Source organism: Coffea eugenioides, chromosome 11 (genome assembly GCF_003713205.1).
Source record: "Coffea eugenioides isolate CCC68of chromosome 11, Ceug_1.0, whole genome shotgun sequence".
NCBI classification, from domain to species: domain Eukaryota; kingdom Viridiplantae; phylum Streptophyta; class Magnoliopsida; order Gentianales; family Rubiaceae; genus Coffea; species Coffea eugenioides.
Window position 1 is genome coordinate 44,970,027 of NC_040045.1, and position 19,414 is coordinate 44,989,440.

Sequence of the window (19,414 nt, forward strand, 5' to 3'; positions counted from 1 at the left end):
TGTTGGGGCATGTAAAGGCAAATATTGAAAGCTTCAAAAGAAGTTTTAGAACCCTAATGGGAGGATTAGAAACAAACCTTGCCAAGATAACACACTTAACTTCAAATCAAAATGGTAACCGTAATAATAGAACAAATGGATTTTAGTACTATATTAAAAACACGTAAATGATTTTGTTTCGGATAAAATATATAGGGCTGAATTCACAATTATGTAATCAACACAAAAAACTTACAACTCAAAAATACTGTTAATCCACGCTTAGTGGCACGATTACTAGCACAAGAATGAGCTTTCACTTTGTATTTGTTAACGTATGTACAAAGATTTACTAACTTTCCTGCTCAATGAGTCCTTTTGGCATGCATAATGATAAAAGGTAGAACACACGTTATATCGAATACTTTTTGTCATCATCACGGATGGCTGATTTTTTCAATAGTCACGAACCATCTAATTGCTCTAAGAATGAGAGAAAACTTCACTGTCAACGTGCTCAATATTGTACAGGTGTTTCCAACTTGGTTGACTTGCAGTTTCTTGAGTTTTCTCCAAAAATGTTATGCACACTAGAGGCGGACTCTTTTATACATCGAATAACGGTGCTTCCTCCTATATAAACATACAATTCATTATCCAACTTCAATTCTTCTCCAGCACTAATTAGCTCTGTTTTTCGTGATTAGCAATCATGCAGGCCCCAGTCACAAGTAACCCAAAAAAGAAAAAGAAAAGGCACTGCACTGTAAAAGGACTAAAGATGCAGCCTGAAGGTGTCTCATGCAAAATCGGTCGGAGTGTGAAGGGGAAGCTTCGAAGGCTGCACTTCAAGAATCTCTACTCGCGACTTGCTTCTCTCCTCCCACCTCTTGCCTCCCAGGTCTGCATTTCAGTCAAAAGATTTTTTTTTTTTTTAAATTTGAACTTACTGCGGAGTTCATAGTAATGTAAACAATTGGCGAAATAAAATTCCAGTTTTCGAGTCTTTTAATTTGAGTATCTTAAGAAGCAGATTGTGACAAGCTGTATCCTAATTGATAAATCCTAAATTAAAAAAAAAAAAAAATTCCACCTGCCAAGTCGTTTTTCTCTGGTTAATCTGATAGAATTCTTGGCAAAATCAGCTTAATTATTTGACGTAATTGATCTTTGTGTGACTACAGGCATTTTGAGGTGTTGTGTTTACTATTAAATATTGCAGGAGAAATTGACTTTACCTGCTCTAGTGGAGCAATCTTTTGTTTATGTGAAAGATCTTAAGAAAAGGATAGATGAGCTGAACGCAAAAAAGGAAGAGCTGAAAGAAGATTTGGTGCTACCAGCCATTGAGATGAGTGAAAAGGGTCCAATTCTTGAAGTGAATTTGGTTACCAGCTTGAAGAAGGGCTTCACGTTGTATGAAGTCATCAGCATTCTTGAGGAAGAAGGTGCTCAAGTACTGAGCGCAAACTATTCAACTTCGAAAAACAGGATCTTCTATACAATTTCTTCCCAGGTTGATCTCCGTTGTCTCTCGTGTTTCTGTTTCTTTTCCGGTGGTAGCGTGGGTTGGAAAATGGAATCAAAAAAGGAAGGCGCTTGGTAACGTAGCATTATTATCATAAACCCTTTTACTTTGTGACATTAATTGTTTAGGTAATTTAATGTGTGTGTGTGTATATATACACACACATATATATAGGGTCGCATCATTCTCCACCTCATAGTCCGTTAATCACATTATCTTTTGAGATTACATAGCTTCTAAGCTGAAGGTCAAGATGGGAAGCCGAAATTCTAGGTTTTTGACCTTATACTGGCAGCTAAATGAGGTTTCTGCCAGCGTTTTCGTAGAGTAAAACCCAACTATTTTTCTGGGGAATATTATGATATGATAAAACTAAGAAGTTTTAAATATCAAAGACTAATTAAATTGCTTTATGTTTATATCCCAGGTTAAACTAAACCAAGATCGTGAAATTATTCAAACGACTCCTTTTAGAAAATTGTGCAGAAAAAAGTTAATACAATATTAGCAACAGCTACTGCATATACAATTATCAGCTGTAAAACAGCCATGATCCATGATACAAGGTTAAGATGAGCACTTCGCTGATAGTTATTTCTTGTTTGAAGGCATACTCTTCGAGAATCGGTATAGAGACTTCAAGAGTGTACCAGAGGTTGAAGACACTATCAGCTGCAGGATTTGCTTCTCCAGCCCTAGGGGGAACTCTGTGCCCACTGCAATTTGAAGGATGAGGATATAAATCAGTGGATCAAACTGATCACTATTACGAGCACTACATGTTGTCTCTTAAATGTCAGGGAAATGTTATTTGGATTTTCATTTTTGTTAATCACATTTCAATTGTCATTTTAATCATATAGTTTTTATTTATTAGACTATATGATAAAATAAATGATAAAAGTGTAAGCAACAAAAAATGGAGTGCAAAATGTTAGTTTCCATGCATCTTGTTTCCCACTCCATGTGAAACTATGTATGGTGTTTGTATGTAATTTGCAAAATAATGTTATGCGTATTATTAATAAATTAATTTTCTATACATGATAGTGTATACACTATCATCCTTCTATGTTTGACAATTAATATGAATTTAAATTTAAAATTTAAATTTTGTATGTGTGATATGGATCTAACCATAGTAGTCTATATATTGCTTGATTGTATACAAGATTAACTCATTATTGATTACCTAAAGATGCATTTTCTTTCTCCTTATCTTACTTTCTTCTACTTCATTTTACTTGAAAGCAAGAAAAGGAAATTCATCTCTGAACCAGGCACATTTAACGGGAGGGATTCAGAATCTAGATCATAGCCATAGATAAAATTTTCCATTTTGTATGGAAAGGAATACTACCTTTTTGTTTCCTTTGAAAAATAAAAGGACGCTTAGGCTCGTGTTGCAAAAATGAACGACGACGTGACACTTTCTCATACATTTTTAAATCACTCGTAAAAGCATGGCGAATGGTAGGTTCGCCCTGTTCGTCCCCAAGCATCAAGTTAATGGATCACAAGCACTCCTGTACTTTCTAAGTTATTGATCGAATATATTTCACCACTTAAAAAAGCAAAAAGTTATCAATACCATACGAGTTTATCTAGGGCACTGTTTGTTGTTTGTCTTGGGGGAACAGGAGGGAAAGGAAATGAAGGGATAACATTTTTTATAGTTGAATTGGTTTTTGAGGAGGGGAAGGAAAAAATTAGGAGGAAAGAGGGAGATAAATTTTTTTTTCCTACTTGGTTTTTGTCTAAAAGTGGATGAAAATGGAGGAAAAGGACACCAAGATCAACGAAAAGTTTAAAATTTTCTAAAATACCTATCATGTGTTTATAAATTAGATTTAAATTATGGATAAATATATAACTGACGCGTGATAGTTTTCTTTCTTTCCTTCAATAATCCAAACAAGGTAAATGGACTTATGTTTCCTCCACTCTTCTTCCTTTTTTGTTCAAGTAAAATCCTCTACTTTCCTTTCATTCCTTTTCCTTCATTCCAAATGGTGCCTTGGTAAATTTAGTGACAATTGACATATTGAATCTTTATTATCATATCATAGAAAATTATTAGATAGACTTAATCAAATCTATACAGACAAACATTACTAGAGATGGCAACGTGGCGGGTTTGGAGTAGGAGGTCCCTCCCCCGTCCCCTACCCTATTGCCAAAAATCTCCTCCCGTCTGGCTTCTTCCTTGGAGGTGCTCATGGGAAAAGAAATCAAATTTGATGCATAATAAAATTTACTGCAATTTTCCTCATTATTTTACAACAAGAATTAAGAAATCAAAAGCAGTATGCACTTTACATAGAATTGGAGATGGAGCAAAAAAGCTACCATTCAGCAGCTACGAAAACCTTACTTTGAAATACAGGAAATTTTTTTTACTGTAATCAGTTTTGTTACCTTGAGGTCGCAACCTCAATTCAACCCTCACAAATCATTTCTTGGATATCAATCAAAGAACAAAAGAGAAAATATAGTAGGAACCTAGTAATTTCCTAATTGATGGAGGGATCAGCAAAATAAATTATTGAAACATTGCAACTAACACATTTTTAAGCATATTTTTTATTTAATTTATTTATGCGGGGATGGGAAAGGGTAATGTTCCCCGTCCCTATTCCTGTTTTATGGCGGGAGGAAGCAAAAATTCCCCCCCGCCCCCACTTCCCCCAAAAACCCCGCCCTCTTTCTTTGCCTCCATAGGACGGGGTATCCGAAAGTACTACCTCCGCTTATCATCCCTAACTATTACCACGCATTGCATGCTTCTATAACGTTGGATTTATAAGCTTGGCCGGTACTCTGACTTTGACTGATTGAAACTTTAAGGATACCGATACCATATGGTTTGAGCAGCAATATAGAAATAAATCTTTTCTCGCTTTTTTTTTCTGTGCTAAATTGGAATAGATTATTTCATTGTGAAAAAATGTACGTGCAAAGTTCTTTGATGAAACAATTCTTGTATGATTATGTGAAGAAGCTAAAAGAAAGGATTGAAGATCTTAAAGCAAGGAAGGAGAAAACTAAAGTTGAAGGTGATCGAAGTAGTGAAATGGTAGGCTTAGTTTTGCTATTGGTTGTAGTAGTTGCCGGAGTTCGAAGTTATACAGAAGTGTTGACCAATGCACTCGCGCGTGGAAACAAGGAAACGTGGCTCTTGATATGCGTGTCTCGTTCGAAATCACCTTTCGAACGCTATTATTCTTGAACAGTAACGAAAGCTAGATATAATGATGTGCTCATAGCGGGACGTTTATTAAATAATGTTTTAGAAACCTATTCAAGGTTTCATTCAACTTCCGGGTTGATGAGTTTATCTTCTTTCCTGAGCATTGTTCCTCATTATTACTATAAATTTTTATGTGCGCTGTGAGCTGTTATATTCCTCTAGTATGTTCTCTGGCTTATATGCTCAATAAATGGGTGTTATCATAAAAAGTTTTGGACGCTTGTTACTTAACATGCATCGTGCTTATTTTGGTTTAGTATTATTGCCTAGACACCTAGTAATAATGCCTGTACAATAGGATTGATGTGAAATTGTAAATACTACCTGAGCGTGTAATATTTTATTATGTTATAATATGAATGTTTAAGAAAAAAAAAAAAAAACCATGACATTTCATTACGACGTTTGCTTTGTAACAACCCAAAAACACCGCCGAGGTTGCGACCGTCGTAACCTAGTGATCATCACAACCCGTCACTGGAGTTCAAGTGTGTTGGTACTGGTGGGAAAACCTCTCTACATGTACCCACATAACTTTCATCATGGCTCAACACCTGCTCGTCGATATATCTAGTGAGACACTTCTCTACGTGTCCAAATCGTGTGCTTCTTGATGATTGCCAGCGACAATATGATATCTACGACACGCACCAGGCGTAGCACTCACATCAGATCTATGATTTGTTTGCTGCAGGGTTTCATCGTACCAACTCATAGACTCTTGGGCAGCGTAGTTAGCGTCCAGAAACCTTCAAGGAATCCTTAAACACCTGCAGACCCATGAAACGCGAGAGAATCTGCAACGAGCGGACACATCTCTCAATATCACAGCGAGAGATGCTATAGAAGCTATACATAGGGCGTCTCCAGAAACGACTTCTAGACAAGGTGGAAGTGCGCTTCCGCGGCCCAGAACAGTTTCCGGATTGCACGACATGCCGTGGAGCAAAGACGTTGCTATGTGAATCAATGGCTTTATGGTACAAAGATCTGAAGTGGATATATTTGGTTACGAGCCATTACCTATCTTACTATCGTTCATCCTTGCTACGATAGACCGGCATAATAGGTTAGTACTCTTTCCTGAGTTCCAGCTTGAAATGCGGAAGTTGCGCGACCGGTTCCGCTGGTCGTGTCGAATACGCTTATATGATTTCGTCTCGCGCATGATATATCTGGTGGAGTGAATCTCGAGGCTTAGTACACAGACCAGGTCCCTACGAATCCGTTACGAGAGCTTGTGAAGCAGTCCATTCAAGAAAGTATTGGTTCAATGCGTTACAGATGATGTTTCACCTCCTTCTAGAGTTTAATCATCTGCGAGTAAGGTAGGCGTAGACCCGCATATATCATCTTGTTTTTATCTGCTGGTGGGTGCCGAGGAGCGAGCAACATCCGACCTATAAACGTAAGAGTATGTCTTTCACAAAACTCTTGGGCTGGGTGCAAAGTACTTCGGGTCTGCGCAAGTCACGACCTATATATCACACCCGCGTTAAAAGAAATTCAAAGGAAATGACAGGCCATTCATTGATTTAGTAAGGTCTGTTTACCTGCTAGTCCCTTACACAGTCTCTTTGGACTCACTCTTTCAATAGAATAGAATAGATTATATTATAAAAATATTATCGTTCCGGCAAAAAAAAGAGTATTTCTCATCCCATTTTACAATGTGTTTGAATAGGAAATTTTTCAAAAAAAAATTCTTTAAATAACACTTTGGCACTATTGTGATGTGATATATGTGAAATGAAAATCATTAGAATGATAAAAATAAAAAAGGACTTACTCCACTTTACACCTCTCAACTTGTACTATTTTTTCATTTTGCACCCTAAATTTTAATTTTAGACACTTTGTATCCTCTATTCTCAAGTTTATCTCATTTAAATCAAATCAATAATTACATTTATAAAATTAAAATTATATAGTTTTGTTCTAAGTACAATTTCTTAGCTTTTTTTTTTTACCACTTTCAGTGCATTGTCATTGATTTATATGGTTATAAATCGCTAATATTGTTAGCAAAATCAGTGAAATAAAAGATTATATAAATTAATGAAAATGAGTTGTTTTATTTTTGTCACAATATTTGGGCACCTTTTGACCACTTTCTGCATCTTATTATTGATTTGTTGACTCCTTTGTGCTGTTAATTTTACTAAAATTGTCCTTGATTGGATTGAAATTGGACAAACTTGAAATTTTAGGGTGCAATATGTCCAAACTTGAGAGTTTAGCGTCTAAATATATACAAAATTAAAATTTAGGAAACAAGTTCGTAGGTGCAATGTGGAGTTAGTCCAAATAAAAATATCTAATTGTGCACTTTAATGATTGAAAAAATGAATTTTCTGAAAACACAAAAAAAAAGGGGTCAGAAGATACAATACATAGTCAAAGTAGCTCTATTTTCACGTCATTGATGAAAAATTTCTTACCTATGAATTTTAAGAGAAGCCGAAATCTCTAAGAATTAAGAAACAAAAAGACGAGTTGGTGAAGAAACATCAAGAGCTGGGCATAGCGTAGGAACATATTCATCTATTGCTGCCATTGACTTGCCTATCTGAGCTATCAGATAGATGGATGTAAATGCATGCAGCAGCATTCGAGGAGAATTGAGTTAGAAAGTGAAGTGGAAAATTTTCAAACCGCCCAAAAGTACGTATTATCTTCTGTGAAGAAAAATGACACGTGAACCACTCGTACAACCATTAAAAAACAAAAATCGAAACACATCGCATTCAGAGTCCAAGACTGATCGGTTTAGTTTGACTTGAAGGAAAACTTACTAGGTCCAAATATACTGAGGGTTACAAGTAAAAGAGGAAGAATTGCCCGAGGAAAAGGATTTATGCTGATCTCTAAAGTATAACCGTAGGAGTAATTAGCAAACGTAGCTAAACAAAGTCGAAACCAATACGTGAATGAAACGGGTACAACAAGCTCTTCTTTTTAGCAACTCAATAATTCCCAGGCCCTATTCAAGGCCCCTGAGCGCTTTCACCCCCTTCAAAAAAAAAAAATCGTGCCTTCCACATTTCAATGGCGGTAAAAACGAAAAAGATGTTGATTTAATTAACAGATAATTAATCTAATTAAGTCCAATTATATCAGTTGAATCAGTAACGAAATTCAGTTCGGGAACGAAGGTGCTCATTTAAGTTCCTTAAATTGCTGATCGACAAATTAGAAGTATAAATGTATCCATGGAAAAAAAAAAAAAAACAAGCGTAATGGCCATCTCCTGAAGGAAGATAGAGTGAAGGGCATCGATCCCTGATCTACTAATCCTCTGATCTTTCCCGGCCCGTTCGTTACTAAACAGAAGAAAGTGCTTCATGATGGTGTGAATAATCCGATTAGGTAAATTGGGCGGTGGTGGCAGGAAAAGGACAGGCTCTTGGTGATGCTTATCCAATATTTCAGGGAAATCAAATGTTGCATTTCGCACCCGGCGGTTGACGCGACCGACGACGACATTTTAACCAGTTAGAACCTAAATGTAGAAGACCCAAATGGAAAAAGCAACTGGGCAACTTTTAATGTGAGTTGCTATAGAAAGAACAGATTGTAGCACATGTTAGCATATGCAATACACTACTGCTATTTTATGGATCTGGACATAATGCGGAAAGATGCGTACACATGCAAGTGTCAAGCAAATTAGGTTGTGTTTGGATTGCATTTTTCGTCATTTTTTATGAAAAAATTACTGTAGCGATTTGATATATGTGAGGGAAAAAGGTGATAGCGAAATGTGATCACGGAAAACGACAATATTTTTCGACGGAAACAAGCAATCCAAACAAGGCATTAGCAATCAATCGCCCCTGATTGAGGAGAACTTTCTTTTGCCCTTGTGGGGTTGCCATCCCACATCGGTTCTTGGGAGGTTTGGGATTGGGTTTAGAAGTCCTTGGGAGGACCTCAAAAGTTGTCGGCTTTTGAGGTTTCTTCTGGGATTAGATTTATTAATCTAACTTTCGTCAAAAAAAAGCCAATTCTTAGGAAAAGGTCAAGAGGTAAATTCCTGCATAGGATAGTTATACTGGGTTTCGTGGGGGGTCGTCACTTCTTAGTAGCAGCGGGCCTACTGGCTTGCCCTTGTGGGGTTGCCATCCCACATCGGTTCTTGGGAGGGTTTGGGGTTGGGTTTATAAGTCCCAGGGAGGAGCTCAAAAGTTGCCGGCTTTTGAAGTTTCTTCTGGGATTAGGTTTATTAATGTAACTTTCCTCAAAAAAAAAAAAAAAGAGGAGAACTTTCTTTATCTGCAGCTCCTGCTACCAAGGGACAGAATCGACGGATGCACAAGTTTCGTGTTCCTTAAATTCTTATGCTCTCTGCTACGTGCTGTTCGGTTCAGATTGGGGCTTAAGCCGCCCAGGCTTTAGTTCTGCTTCGGTAACGGAAAACTGGACCTAGACCTTAAAAACTAGGCCCCCTTCTGAATGCCCAAAGGTCCAATTGGAGCAAAATCAAGGTTATCAGTACACGACAAATGTAGAAACTGGACTACTTATCGTTTAACAGTAGACTAGAGGCTCAAGAAGAAAAAATTAAAAAGGTAGTAGTTAGCCTGAGTCCACCAAAGGAAAGGGAACAAGTCTGAGTAAAGTATCATTCATCCCTTGTTTTTTTTTTTTTTTTTTTGGGTAAAAAAAGAGATAAATTTTCCTTTGCTTTTTGCATTTCTATTTCTCTTTTTCCCCTCAGAAGTTCTGATTACAAAACATCAAGTAAAACCACAAATCAGATTTAGGCCCCGTTTGGAGTTGCGGTACTTTTGATTAAAAAAAAAGTACTTTTAAGTGCTTTTAGTGAATATTATTCCGTAAAATTAGGAGTGAAACTTTTGATGTTAAAAGCACTTTTAGCAAAAGTTTAAATTTGATACTTTTAGAATAGCTTTTGTGATTTAAAAAAATAGAACAATTAATTTAATCATTTTATCCTATATTATCAACTAAATAAAGAGATAAATATATTTTTAAAAAATTTCAAATTATATATTATCTAAGTACTTATTGAATTATATATTCAAACAATATATATTTAAAAGCATGTAAGCACATACTAAGCACTTTTATTAAAAGCTCTGTTAGAAAAGGAAAGTACTTTTCAATAGATTAACGCTACCCCAAACGAACCCTTATTGAGAGAGTTCAAACGCCGGAACTCATTTTCGGCCCACCCGTAGTTAAGAACCATCTTAAAAATTTCGTGCAAAGTTCAATAAGCCACAGCCCAAGTCATATCATTCTCAAAAATCCAGTGGCAAACCTCAATCTTCCCAGGACCCGAACCCAGAGCAATGAAGGCTCCATAACCGGGGCTCCAGGATGACGTGTCAACGTGACAGATGGCAACTCCGCGGTTGACTTTGTCCTTCGTGTTCGGGTCAAGTATATCCGCTTCGTAGACCCGCACTTTTGGTACCGAATGGCAATAGTACAACAAGTACGGGAACAAACTCTGATGACAAGACACGGATCTGGTTACTTTCCCACCGTTGATTCCTTTGACCGAACCTATCAGTATATTCCCCCCAGAACCTCGAGTATTTTCAGTCGTTCGCACGACAACGTTTCGACCCAGCACTGAAGTTGCAAAGTCAATCATGTCCTCGCCGGAGCCAACGCACCTTTTGGTCTCCCCAGGGCTAGGAGCTCTCTCGCATTCATTCAACGCATCAGAAATCAAACGACCGATTCCGGAATTCTCCCTGGCATGAAAAATTTTGTTCAGCTCACGAATCTTGCTAGTTGAAAATGGTAATTTCGCGGCGATCACTCGGGGCAAAAATGACCTTTTAGGCATCTTATCCCGAATGTCAGGCATAGGCATCACTGTTCCACTCTTCAACATCTTCTCCCTGAAAAACTTCCCAGGCTCCACCCACTTATTATTAGTGTTAGGTTTAACTTTTCTGCCACCAGCTGCCTCCAGAGTGGCCAAACCGGCCGAGCTTTCATTGAGATAGGTCTTGAACGTGACACCATTTTTAGCATACTTCTTGAAACTGTAATTGTCACCGTAGATTTTAAATTCAATATGATGATTCTTGGCACCTTCCCCGTAAGAAGTGAATTGAACCGGACCCTTATTCACGGACCGACCATAGCTAGCAAAATTAGCCTTGGCGGCATTTGAGTCCTTAGCATAAGATTTGAAAAAGTCAGCTCCAACATTCGTTTTATCACTATAACTCTTGAATATTTCCGTGGCAGCATTACCTCCATCTCCATAACTGGTAAAAGTATTTTCTGGCACATTTCCGCCAAACCCGTATGAAGTAAAAGTATCTTTAATTCCATTCCCGGATTTACCGTAGTTAGAAAAGCTCGAAAGAATGCCGTTTGAGTCATTCGTGTAAGTGGTGAATTTATTTTCACCTCCATTCCCCATTTTACTGTAGCTTTTGAAATCTTCCTCCCCGCTATTGCCATTGTTTATGTAGTTTGTGAAACCTTGGTTCCGGCCACTGGCATCGTCGGAGTAGGAGGTGAAGTTCAGATTGGGGACGTTGACAAGATTCTGGTAGTTGGTGAAGGTTCCCGCTCCGCCGGTGGCGGTGGTGCCGTAAGTGTCGAAGGTTTGCTCAACCAAGTTGCCATCAATGGCGTAGGTGGAGAACTTGTCGTTGTGGCCGAGGGAGCCGCGACTGTACCGACGGAAACTGTCGAGAGGGAGGAAGTCGTTGGAGTAGTTCTTGAAGGTATCCACTCCCCCGGGGCGGTCGGTGCCGTAGTTTGTGAAGTTCTTGTCGCTGTAGGTAACGAAATTAACGTCGTTGCCGTATTTTTCGAGGCTCGGGGATAAGTCCGGGAAGCAGAGGAGGTTGGCCTTGGAGCAGAAGGCTGGGAGTTGAGTTGAGAAGGAGTTTTGATCGGCAAGTAGTTTTGAGAAAGTTGCCATTTGGACCGCGTTGAGTGGGGAGGCTTTGTTGAGGAAAAACCCTGGCATTGGTAAGTCATTGGTGACTTGGGTTCCCCAGCGACGAATCAAAGAAGCCTTTGCCGTGAATGGGTTTTCTCCGGCCAGCTTCAGGCGACCATCCGTCTCCGATCCGGACAAGCCCACCTGCATCATCATAGTTAGCTAGGAAGGAATGCACCCAAAACAAAACAAAACAAAAAAAAACATGCTTGAAGGTGTTATGCTGCCGTTGGACATTCTTCCTAGACAAGAATGACCATGAGATAGGAATTACTAAGGTTGCCGCTGCTTACATTGTAAAATGCTGCTTGGGAAAACAGAAGTAGGAAGAAGATTGGCTTGCGCATTTCTTTCGTAATCGCTTGATCTCTTTTTTTTTATCCTGTAAGTGTGTAATAAGAAAGGAAGAAGAGTGTATGGTGATGGATGAGAATACAGGGGCGCTTGATCTCCGGCATCGGATTGTTGATTTTATAGTGAAAGCTGTGGTTTCCAATAATATGAGAAACGATTATTAGTACTTCTTTTTTTTTTAATGCACTTAAATCACTTCCTATATTCTGCGGTATCCTAAAATGCCGCAACGAATCTTCTGTGCCACTCTCTGTTCCACTTTTTATTATATTGCTTTTCTCTTTCATAAACATCATGTTTTAATTCTTTTTTGTTTCCTTAAGATTCAATAACTATTAATTAAGTAAAAAATAAATACAACAACTTCAAAAAAGTAATATATAATAGAAAATTAAAAAATACAACAGAAAATTCATAAAAAATCTCATTTTTTATGCATTTTGATTTTTTTGAGTTTGTTAAATTTTGTGTATTACTCAATTAATAGTTATTGGATCTTAAGAAAACAAAAAAGAATTAAAACATGATGTTTATGAAGGAGAAAAAGTAATATAATAAAAAATGGGATAGAGAATGACACAAAGTGTGAGACAGAAGATCCGTTGCGAAAAAATGCTATCTGACGTGGTTGGGAACTTAATTTGGCATTGGGAAAAGTTCTTTTAAAATTTTTTCCCCCTCTTTGTTACTTGGTAGGTGGCGTCGGGGATGATGAAATGGGAAGGAGAGTAAGCCAAAGGGAAGAGATGCAGATCACAACTATTTACCCATTTTGATTTCTGTATTCTTTTTACCCATGCAGATCACATGTTGTATTCTTTTTTGATTTCTGTATTCACCATGCCAAATTTTTCTGTCTTTTAAGGGTTAATTACACTTTGACACCTGAACTTGGGCCCTTACAATACTTTGCCCCCTTAAACTCCAAATATATACACTTTAGCCCTTGTGATCAACTTTTTAATGGGTTTAGATGAAGCTTATATTTTCATGACCAAAAATATACCTGGCTAATTCTTAAACACACATAATGATTGTAACATAATAAATAACTATTTCTTTAATAGTTGATAAATGCATCTAAACACAACTGTGCTATACATTTCGATCTTTTAGCACTAAAATGAATTAGATAATTCACAAAAAAAAAAGAAGTAAAAGCAACTCAATGTATTTATCGCAATGCCAATAGCAATACTTATTTTAAATGAAATAAAATAAATTAATGCATTTGGAATGAAAATTATTTGCTTATATTTTTTATTGTTTAATGTGTTTTATATGAGATAAAAACATGGTCAAAAATAAAAATATATTGAAAAACATATTTAGAGAATTTTTAGTTTTTTAAAAATGTAAAATACAAACAAAATACAAATCAAGGTATTATTGTGGTATAAATTTACCAAATAGCATTTTATTGACTAGTTAAAATCTTGTGACAGCTACAAGGCAGATGAAAATAATCAAAACTAATCCATTTACAATTTAAAGGAAGAAAGATAATCAATGAAAAACTTGTGCAGATATTTTAGGAATTTTTAAATTCTTTTTTTCTCCATCATACAAATTTCCAATTTTTTGGTATTATACCATCTTTTATTTTTAACTTTTTTAAATCATGTGACTTTGAGTTTTTTCTGATAAGATGTTTCATATTTTCGATTCAAAGTGTAGCATTATTCTAGAACTATTATATAAGGGCATTAATGTCATTTTGTTAAAAATTTGGATGAAGAATTCATCGTTAACATTTGACTAAGTCAAGAAAGGGAGCAAAATATATATATATATTTAAAGTTCAGGGGAGTAAAGTGTTATAAATGGTCAAATTTAAGGGAACAAATTGTAATTAACTCGGTCTTTTAATTTAAGTCCATGCACGTTGGAAAAATTTCCCTTGCTCATAAAATTATACTCCATCCGTTCCACTTTGATAGTCCTGTTTTCCTTTTTCGTCTGTCCCAAATTGTAGTCCACTTTCCAATTGAAGAATGTAGTTGTATTTTAATTTTTCTAAAATACCCTTATTCAATGTAAGTTGTTGTTACTATAAACCTACCCCATTTAATAAGAGTTGATTCTTTTTTTACCATCAATTCAAGTTCCCATAAAGTTATACTCTAATTAATGTGAGGGCATTTTAGAAAAATAACTACCTAAATTGATTGTTCCAACAAAATTAATTATTTTTTCTTAAACTGTGTGAAAAAAGAACTAGAACTATCAAAGTGGGACGGAGGGAGTACTAGCTACTTTTTGGTAGTGCGTGCTAGGTCATTTAGTCATTTAGTGCGTGCTACAGTTATTGTGGTACTCATTATGATTTTGAGATTGATGATGCTAGGAATATGTTATACTAACAGAATATTTGCCAGCCAGGCACACGGTTTACAACCATAATTTAATATCATTCACGCCTTGGTATTGTACTTGTATATAGATTTTTTTTGTCTGTCTGTCTAGGATATATAATTACTCATGTGTACGTTCTTTTGATTTCATTAGCATTTGTTCATCCTCCGATTGCAACTTCCTATGAACTGGTATCATTAATCATTTCCAAACTTTTGGACTATCGAGATTTTGTTTTTGCCATAAATCAGTCACGATAACCAACCCACATGGGCTTTGGTCTGTTGGTAGTAGTCTAGTTAGGTGAGTACCACTGCCAAGAATCGAATCCCCGGTGAAACAACCCACACGGGCTTTGATCTGTTGGTAGTAGTTTAGTTAGGTGAGTACCACTGTAAAGGATTAAATCCCCAGTGAAACAACCCACACGGCTTGGACAGGTTGGTGTGGGACACGTGTAAATTAGTCTGGTGATTCAGAATACCACAAGTGATCTCTGAAAAAAAAAAAAACCAACCGCGCGTCTTTTCTCATGTTTTAAGCTTTAATTGCGGTTTCGGCCCATCACTTGCATGTCCCAATTATTGGGTCATAAGCCCAGCGTGCAACCAATCCAGTGATAAAAGTTAGCAAAATACCATTCTGGGAAGGTCTATTAGCATATCCTTTCTAGTGCAATCCTATTATTATTTTCTTTTAGCATTTAAAAGTTATATCTTCCTTCCTCTGAATTTTGATAAATCACTACAACACAGGTTTCTAAACGAAAATAAAAGATCAATAGCATCACGTCAATGGAAGTACTCATTCTCTAGGTTTTTTTTTTTTTTTTTTTTTTATTGGGTATAATAAGTACTTTCATTACCTTATATTATTGATTCACAAAATTCAGGTGTATAGCAGGGAACTCAAGTTCAGAATTCGATTTCTGCGCTAGATAGTTGGAGAGGTGTAGAGAAGGGGTGGGAGGGCTTAAAAAAAAAATAGCGGGAAACGATCAGTTGCGTTAACTAAGGGTAACAACACATTCGGTCCGCTCCCACACGGGCCACTGGCCCAATGCCCCGTTATCAATTGCCATATTTGGTCTGCTTCCAACTCCAGCCTATGTTGTAGGGGAAATTTTTTGTGCATTCTCCGACTAGTCCCTTATTTCAACAAATTTACAATTAGCTCCTAGCTACAATTATGCGCCTAAGTCACAGGTATATTGTTGGACAAATTATAGGACTTGTTGTTGATTAATTAATTTATTTTTGTATAGATTTTGATTTTGAATAATCAGTTTTTTTATGTCGTCATTTATTTTTCTCCTCAGATTATACTTTTTAAATAGCCAGAAAAGTTAAATTTCAAAATCTATCAAAAAGTAACTTTTTATGACTTTAATTATTTTTTCATAATAACTTTGTATAATCGGCATATGCAAAATCTAAAACAAACGAAAACAAGACCGTAATATTGCTCAAGACCGAAAAAGCATTAGGGCCTAAAACCAGAAGAGATTTAAAACAGCTTTGTTGTACATTTTTTTTTTTTTTTGGCCCTCTGCAAAAGAGTACAATGTAATTGGACTAAATGCTGCCACTTGGCAATCATTATTGATTCTTGAAGCGAATATTTAACTTGAGAGGCTTAAGACAAAAGCAACCATAGATAGATTTGATTCTTTTCCGAATCTTAAATTCCTCACTATTTGTAATCGTCTTCAATTAATGGGTCCGATGTTTGACGTTAATTTGCCGGAATATTTGCACCGCAGGACGCCTACATCTAATTAATGTTCTTGCTTGACAATTTTGTTCCTTATTCATTCATTAGTATAAATAGCATAGAATGTACCCAAAAAAAAAAAAAAAAAAAAACATATCCTGTGTTCCACAGTTAGCTGTTGAGGGAATTGACCCCGTACCTGAAAACTTTAATGAAATGGTTGGTCGGACTATAATATTTATTTTACAGTCCCCCGTTCTTACCCAAATTTGGAAGAAACTCATAAAGGCAGACACTTGTGAGGGAGTAGGTATCTTCACGCAGTGAAACAATTTTTGGGAAACCTTCCCCGGTTAGTTACATTATTGACTTGCAAAATTTGGAAATACTAAATTATGAAAATCGTGTTCAATAAACTAATGGAAATCCATAGGATATTTTCCCGCTTTTTCCCATCCAACAAATTTACAAATAGCTCAATGCGCATAAGTGACAATTAATTTAGCGTAGAACTCAAAAATATCAGAACCTAACCTGTGGTTAAAATGTGATATCCTAAGTTAAGTGCTATAGGAATATGACAAAAAATGTAAATAAAGTATGAGCATTTAAGTCGAAATTAAGATATCCCTTTTAGATTAACGAGTCAAAACACACGCGTTTGCATCACATAATGATAAAGTATAACAAAATCATAAGTGAAAAAAAAAATACAAGAAGCTATATATGCTTGCTATGACTTCCTAGTTTCTAGGGCTTAAATACAGTAATCTCTTTCCACCCAATACTTATTATACTCATTCAAGTCTACATTGCAATATTCAGCGTATAATGTGACGCAACACAAGAAAGGAAAAGGTAATTAGCACCAAAAAAAAAAAAAAAGAATGAAAGAAACATTAGGGCCTAAACCTGAAGAGATTTAAAACAGCTTAATTTGTAGTACTACTTCTTTTTCCCTATCCAAAACGGTACTTGCTATGTAAGTAGACTGAAGCTGGCCTCTCTGGCAATCATTGATTCTACTTTTCAAGACGAAAACATTTATAGATTTGGTTCATCCCAATCTTTAATTCCACTCGCTCAAGTAATCGCCTTCATTGAGTTGGAAAGTGCAAGTTTGATGTTCGCTTGAATATTTTACATTGTAGGACACGTGCATTGAACGCGTAATTACCTTTTGACAATTTACCCCCCAATAATTATTGCTACAATCAACATTCAATGCATTGAAAATGGCTGCCTGACCTGAGTATATAATGCTGCTCTTTTAAGTAGCTGTTGAGTGAATTGACCCTCTACCTCAAAACTTTAAAAGATGCACGTGTTATTAAATGGTTGGTTGAATTCAATTATCTAAATTTGGCAGAAAAGCATTAACGCAGAAACACTGACAGGTAGCAGGTTTGTGGAAACCAATTTGTGGAACCTTCCCCAGTTGCCAACGTAACTAGCAACTCACTCTCATCGCAACTTGGACATGATTTCAAGTTCGTAAAATTATAAATGTCACGTCCCACAGCCTAATTAATCATGCGGAGGACACGCATTAATAATCGGTCCTTCCGGTTTTGTCTAAACCCGAACTGATCGTGTGCATATATGGTTCAAATGTAAAGTGCATTAGTAGGATGTAACGCTTTTTGCATACTAAAAATTTTGAAAGACTAAATTGTGTGTGTATTGCATTTTCCGTCATTTTTCATGAAAAAATTACTGTAGCGATTTGATATATGTGAGGAAAAAATATGATAGGGAAATGTGTTTTCACGGAAAACGATAATATTTTCCGACGGAAACAAGCAATCCAAACAAGACCTAAAGTCATGAAATTATGAAACTCGTTTATGGGATAATTAGTTACTCAGTTTGTTTAAACCCAACCCATCTTATGCAGTAAGCAAATGCGCCATTAGGTTTATCCCCGTACAGCAGTGTTGGTAGTAGAATGTCAGCGTACTAAATTTCGAGACTCTGTTTGGATTGCTACTTTTTAAAGAAAAATTTGTACATTTTTCAAAATTATATTTTTCAATCGTTGTCCTATTACACATACACCAATTAGCTAGTAGTATACGTATTTTTATAAAAACTCCTAAATATAACAATTCAATCGGGACCTATTAAATTTCTCCTAAATTTTGCATATGTGTGAGCAATCATGCTATATAAGGCTAAATCAAGTTATGATTAGCGCGCAACAAATTTTTTTGAAAGAAAAAATTTTCCATAAACGCATTTGATAAAAAAATAATAATAATAAATTGACCCGTCTGAATCTTGACAGTAAGGATCAAGATCAATACAGATGCAGCCCTGAACAGGAAGAACTGCAAAGCTGAATGGGGCATGGTGGCAAGAGATAGGCATGGAAAGCTGATAGGATCCTGGGCGTGTCCAACTACAAGCTGTGCGAAAGCAAAAGTTGAGGAAGCTTTGGCGATCAGGGAAGCAATGGTATTGGCCAGGCGTGAGGGATGGAGGAAGGTGGAGTTTGAATCTGACTGCAAAACTGGTGGTAGATAAGATCAATGCATATGAAGGGGAGATTAGTATAGCTACTATACTGGCTGATATATGGAGATTGAAAACTGAATTTGATAAATGTTGTTTTTCCTTCACTAGAAGGTCAAACAACTCTATTAGTCATCAATTATCGAAATGTGCTATAGAATTGATAGATATTGCTGAATGGAAGTGTGACTTCCCAGCATGGCTGCTGGAGCTAGCTCAAGCAGATTTGGAGGGGCAAAGGCTCTGACTTTGTATCGTTTCTTTATGAGTAATCTGATGTTGCCGTTTGGAAAAAAAAAAAAAAATTTCTTGACGGTACGGACTACGGTCAGGTTATAGCGAGTTCCGGCTCTATATGTGAAGTCTGGACCATGCCCGCCCCGCTTAAACGGGCATCTCTTTCCACAGCCGAAGGTACTTCTCAGGGTCACCCTCCATCAGTTGCAATCATGTGGTCCTTTTCAATTTTACATTTGGGTCTCATGAAACATCGCATTGGACTTAACTTGCTTAATAAAATTTATTGAAACTCAAGTGGGTTTTCGGAAGCGCAATTCCCAGGGCCACAGGTATGTATGATATGGATAAAAAAAAAGAAGAAGAAGAATTGCATTAAAGAATATTGCTCTTGAAAAACAAATAAAAGGAAATGCACAGCAAATCTACAAAACGTCATCGTGCATAAAGCAATAAACCTTGTTAATGACTTTCACAGGCTCATTTCTACTGCATTTAGTTTTGAGCGTTGGCAAAAGCTTAGCAAGGCGATTTGATTTTG

General features: G+C 36.5%; 2 protein-coding genes across 2 annotated transcripts; one reads left to right on the plus strand and one right to left on the minus strand.

Moving 5' to 3' along the window:
* The first annotated feature begins 760 nt into the window (after window positions 1-760).
* Window positions 761-2,241, plus strand: LOC113752696 (transcription factor bHLH168-like). Its single transcript, XM_027296776.1, has 3 exons — window positions 761-880; window positions 1,202-1,495; window positions 2,116-2,241. Exons 1-3 carry the CDS (start codon window positions 761-763, stop codon window positions 2,239-2,241), a joined length of 540 nt encoding a protein of 179 aa, XP_027152577.1.
* Window positions 2,242-9,947: 7,706 nt separating this feature from the next.
* LOC113752697 (polygalacturonase-1 non-catalytic subunit beta-like) lies at window positions 9,948-11,856 on the minus strand. Its single transcript, XM_027296777.1, has 2 exons — window positions 10,731-11,856; window positions 9,948-10,700 (listed from the first exon to the last, which is right to left on the minus strand). Exons 1-2 carry the CDS (start codon window positions 11,854-11,856, stop codon window positions 9,994-9,996), a joined length of 1,833 nt encoding a protein of 610 aa, XP_027152578.1. The 3' UTR covers window positions 9,948-9,993.
* Between the last annotated feature and the right edge of the window lie 7,558 nt (window positions 11,857-19,414).